This window comes from Galeopterus variegatus, unplaced genomic scaffold (genome assembly GCF_000696425.1).
Source record: "Galeopterus variegatus unplaced genomic scaffold, G_variegatus-3.0.2 Scaffold8590, whole genome shotgun sequence".
Classification (NCBI taxonomy): domain Eukaryota; kingdom Metazoa; phylum Chordata; class Mammalia; order Dermoptera; family Cynocephalidae; genus Galeopterus; species Galeopterus variegatus.
Window position 1 is genome coordinate 59,666 of NW_007734701.1, and position 5,662 is coordinate 65,327.

The 5,662-nt window shown below is 35.0% G+C and overlaps 1 protein-coding gene across 1 annotated transcript; it reads left to right on the top strand.

The window, feature by feature from the left end:
• The first annotated feature begins 1,605 nt into the window (after positions 1 to 1,605).
• On the top strand, positions 1,606 to 2,676 carry LOC103608581 (olfactory receptor 5AN1-like). The gene is given in 1 exon segment (XM_008593001.1): positions 1,606 to 2,676. A coding segment is annotated over 1 exon segment (1,071 nt).
• Positions 2,677 to 5,662: the final 2,986 nt, after the last annotated feature.

Consider the following 5,662-nt stretch of genomic DNA (forward strand, 5'->3'; position numbering starts at 1 on the left):
ATATTAGCAATAATAAAATTGCTAACATTTATTGAGTGCTTCCAGGCTCTGAATGGGTATTGTCTCATTTAAATTCACCATAGCCCTATGAGGTAGCTCTTCTATTATCACCTCCATTTTACTGATTAAGAAACTGAGTCACACTGAGTTTAGGTAAACTGACCAAGTTCAAATAGCTCATGAGTGATGAAATCAGAATGCAACCTTACGCAAATCTGCCCAACAGCCTGAGAACATAATCACCAAAGCCACAATAAATGCCAGTTTTAGACTTAAAAATTGGGGGACCACACAACCTGTTTTTTGTAAGACAATCCAGGTTTATGCTTGTTGTCCAGACATGATTATTAATAACTACCTTTTTCATGCCCCAAATTGTCCAGCTTGGGTAATAAATGATAGGTCACTCGACCTTGAGAGTTTTTCCCAGACCTCATGATTCTAAAAGTTTGGAAAGGAAAATGGGAACTTGATTCAATTAGGCCATGAGGAGCACATGATAGTGTGAAGAAATGCAATCAGCTAGGAACATTTCTCCATTTGTTTTCTCAATCCATCACTGGAGAATAATTAACTGAAAATGGTGCCATCTGTTAATTGCCTCTTCTCTCTCCACACTGAACCCTAAGGAAACATTTAAGTGAATCTTTAGTTGGAAGCACCTCTCTTGCAAAAGTGGCCAGTAGGAGCCAGGGCCAAAAGTACAGAAGCTCAGGGAAGCTGACTACTCATGTTATGATGTTTGTGGCTTCTAATTTCTGAAAAAATGCTATGTATATTTTGGGATTAGAGTACACTTCAGTAGAAGGCAGCTATTGTAGCAGTACTTCCCAGATTTCACCAAGGCACATGTATCAGGAGCCAAACCCAGCAAGAAAAATGACACTGTCAGTCTACACAATGACTTGCACACAAATGTCCATAGAAGACTTATTTATGTTAGTTAAAAATTAGAAACAATGCAATAGTAGTTTAGAAATATGTAGTTTCCAATTATCATATTTCTCTATCAAATTGTTTTTAATTTCTAATAATCACACTGTTGTCAGAAAATGTTATTTAGGTGACGCTTTAAAAGTTTAAACTAAAGTTTAAATTAAGAAGTTTTTCACAAACCTAAAGAGTGCTTCAGAACTATACTAGATAGATATCCCCCTAATGACATCACTTGAAACAATGTTTGCTATGTGCATGGCAGATACTGTAAATATCTGAACTAATGTAACCCTATGAGATAGGTTCCACTATTCCTATTTTTCAGATGAAATAACTTAGGCTCAAAGATGTTAGATACCTTTTTCAGAGTCATAAAACTTACAGGCTGCAGAGCTACAATCCAAAAACAGCTGTGTGACATCTAAATCCATGCTCTTAGTCACATAACTGTACACAGGAATTATAATTCCATTAATAACATCTTAAAATTTCTAAAGCATCTTTTTAAAAGGGACTTCTGAACATCGATATGCTTTCTTTTGTTCTTGCAAGGGACTGATGGGTTAATTATAGAAAGTATAGCTATCCTCTTTTATATGTGAGAAAATCGATGCACAGAGCCATTATGTTTATTTAAGGGAAAAATTAAGCAGGGTTATTTTCTCTTAAATGGCTCAATATTTCACTTGGTTCTGTGTTCAATGTGTATGGAAGGTGGTGAATTTCAACAGAAATTGGGATAACAACTATTTTGGAGATTTATTCTCTTCTTTCCATACAGATCCTAGGATCACCAATGCAACGACTGGGAGAAGGAACAATACAATTATAAAGTTCATTCTCTTGGGATTTTCTGAGTTTCCAAAGTTCACCATTATCCTATTTTCAATATTTCTAGGGCTCTACCTCATGACAGTGTCCTGGAACGTGAGTCTCATCACCCTCATTAGGATGGACTCCCACTTGCATATACCCATGTACTTTTTCCTCAGTTACCTGTCATTTCCGGACAGCTGCTTTGTTTCCACCATAGCTCCCAAGATGCTCTCAAACTTCTTCAAGAAACGTGAGTTCATCTCCTTTATGGGGTGCACCATGCAGTACTTCTCCTCTCGCCTGGATCTGACTGAGTGCCTTTTTCTAGCAGCCATGGCTTATGATTGATATGCTGCCATTTGCAATCCTCTGCTCTACACAGCCATCATGTCCTCCAACCTCTGTGTGCAGATGGTGGTAGGATCTTGTATAACTGGCTTCCTTGGTTCATTTATTCAACTGTGTGCCTTATTTCAGCTCCATTTCTGTGGTCCACATGTCATTAACCATTTCTTCTTTGACCTGCCCCAACTGCTGATCTTACCCTGCTCCAACACCTTTTTCTTTCAAGTCATGACCTCTGTGCTCACAGTGATCTTTAGATTCACCTCTGTCTTGGCCATCATGATATCTTATGGTTCTATTACTGTCACCATTCTGAAGATCACTTCAGCTGAAGGGAGATCCAAAGCTTTCAACACTTGCGCTTCTCACCTGACAGTGGTGACCCTTTTCTTTGGCTCAAGCGTCTTTGTTTATATGTATCCTAACTCGGGTGATTCCTTGAGCCAAAACAAGTTGGCATCAATCTTACACACTGTTATAATCCCCATGTTAAATACATTGATCTACAGCCTGAGGAACAAAGAAATCAAAGATGCCATAAATAGATGGAAGAAGAGTATCTTCTGCTGGCCTTACTAATTATGGAGATTATTTTAGAGATCTTTGTTTATATGTATCCTAACTCGGGTGATTCCCTGAGCCAAAACAAGTTGGCATCAATCTTACACACTGTTATAATCCCCATGTTAAATACATTGATCTACAGCCTGAGGAACAAAGAACTCAAAGATGCTATAAATAGATGGAAGAAGAGTATCTTCTGCTGGCCTTACTAATTATGGAGATTATTTTAGAGGACAATGTAGGAAGAATAGTAACTAACATTTATACCCGACTCTCCTAATTGTGGGCAAAACTGCAGTTGCTATGCACATCTAATACAAAGCCAGGCATAAGAAGTCTCTGGAAACTCAATATCCACCTTTCATCAGTTGTGACTTAAATCAATAGACCAAGGAATATACAAATATATTTTGTAGATACTTGTGGCATGTGACACTTCACCTTAAATATTTCATCCCTACCTAGCATGACGTTACCTCAAGGACCAGACACACCAGTACTGGTCAAGGCTGCCAGGAGACCAGCAAGCCTTCTAATAACATCCCACTTTAGGAAGGACAGAGATTATTATTAGTACTGGGAGATATTTTAAAAAATAATTTTCTAAGTCAGCTCTCACATTTAACCTATTATTTCATCTACAGAGATTTTGAATTAATTTCTTTATTTATGGATTTGTCCAAAGCAAAGTAACCTACTAGATAAAAGGTTTGTACTTCACATAGACATTAATTTGTTGTAGTAGGAATTCTTAACATGTGTGCCATATTTAATGTTTGGTTGACCAGTTGGGTAGTTAAGCATCCCTAGAAAATTCTTTGTATGTGATTGCTATTAAGTCATCTTTGTTTCTTCATGTTATCTCCATATAACCAGAAAAGACAATTCAAAACTTGCCCTCTGTTGGTAAGGTGATCTAGTCCCTGATTTTGTAAACTCCAGTGATGTTTATTTATTTACATTTTTGGTGTGTTTAGTAGAGCAAGTCTCTATTGGGAAGTTGTTTTTTCAATAATTAATAAACAGTAAATGGTTGGTAAAATTATCTATAAGAAACTAAACCTTTAGGAGCTTGAGAAAGTCTAAATTTGTCAGTTTCCCTTGGAACCTTGTTTGGAATTGCCACTATGCATAAATACTGGAGAGTTGAGATTAAAAATATCAACTAAGGAAAGGAAGTTAGGACAGAAAGCACACTTTTGTTGCTTGCATTTGCTAGCATTCTGATTTTCATAATCTTAGGCCAAAAATCATGGAATTTCTAAGAGACTGTTCCTGGTACAAGGCATTTTGTACACCTCCTTCTCCCCACCCCCCACCCCCATATTCAGAAGTTCATGTGTTAAGAACTTAAAGCAAACCTTTTAGACAACAGTAATGCTGTGACAGGTGCTGCTTCTAATGCTCCATATCCTTGGAGTAGAATCCAGCTTCAAAGAGCTTGCAGGTGAAAGGGAAAGTTCATTTGAAGAATAGCTGATTTGCAATATTGGATAGGATTTTGTCAAGGGAAGTTAGAGATGAGGCTGCTGGCTTAGATTTTATCCAGTCTTTTTTTTTTTTTTTTTTCACGTAAGTTGTGGGGCTTTTTGAAATTTTTTGCATATGTGCTCTAATACTTTATTTTTGACACATGAAAGTAGAGAGCGAAGATAAAATTGGGGTTTTTAATAAGTCCCTAAGTTTCCTAAGTTGAGGTACATTTAGGGAAGTGGATCAATGGATAGCTATACCTGTGCAAGGGAAAATTAGCACCTGGTACACAGGCAGTCATTAGACCTGTTTTCATCCAAGGACATGACCACAGAGTACTCTATAATTCCAAGAATCTAAAAAATGATTAAGGCATTAAACAGCAAATTGGATGTTACAGAAAATTAAACATTGAATTAGAGAACTATCCTGAAATCTTTCATAAGAACTCAGAGGGAAAGTATAAAGAGATGAATATGATGACCCAGGTGATGAGGATTGCTGCGGAGATCCAATGTACTATGATAGGAAGTTCAAAAAGCAATAACTAAAAAGATAAAGGTAATAGGATTGTTGATTAAAAAAAAAAGATTGTTGTTTTGGTTTGAAAGAAGACTATTGAAAAATTGTCTTTTTTTAACCAAATAATTTGTTAAAATTAATTCCAAATCAAATACCAGTAGGACTTGGCGGGGGTGGGGGGGCAGTGGTAGTAGAAGAAACTTTGCAAAATGATACTGATGTTCAACTTGGAGAATAAAGGTTGAATATAATAAGGAATATATTGAAAAAATTGTTAAGAAGAAATATTCAACTCGAGCAATAATTAAACGATGTGGAACTGGTGCAAAGGTTAAAAAAATAGAAAATTATCTAATTTAGATGAAAATTAAAATTTTTATAAAGGAAGCATTTAAAAAAGATTATTCCATATGACTCTGAAATTAATTAAAAATTTCAGAATGTATAAATGTATTTGCTTCACAATACATAAAATATAGCTGCCATATGGATCAAAGAGTAATGAATAGAACACATTTAAGCTACAAGCATATACTAGAAAAATATAAATAAAAGAAATTATTGAATGTATCTAAGAAAATATGATGGTACTTCAAGAAGTTTATGGAAAATAAAATTAAAAGATAATATGAATCTTTCCATGAACTTTTTGAAGTACCCTCGTACAAACGAATGTAATTTGTGAATGAGAACAAGCTTAATGAGCTTATAAATCAGTAAAAAAAAATCACAAAAGAAAATAAGTTGGGGCTCTAAAGACTTTAAATATCTTTTCAACAGATGAAATAAATAACACATAAAATTAACAAATTTTAATTTAATTTAATTTAACTTACTTTAAAATCAGCAAATAAAATTAGAGGACAAGCAGCAATTTGAGGAAAATAAAGGAACAAATAATGATTTGTAAAGGATTAACATTTTAATGAAGTTTTCATCCATTCTACTGAAAAATAACCCGACTATTATAAATCCTATATAAGGCTAAATTACAAAATAGAAAATG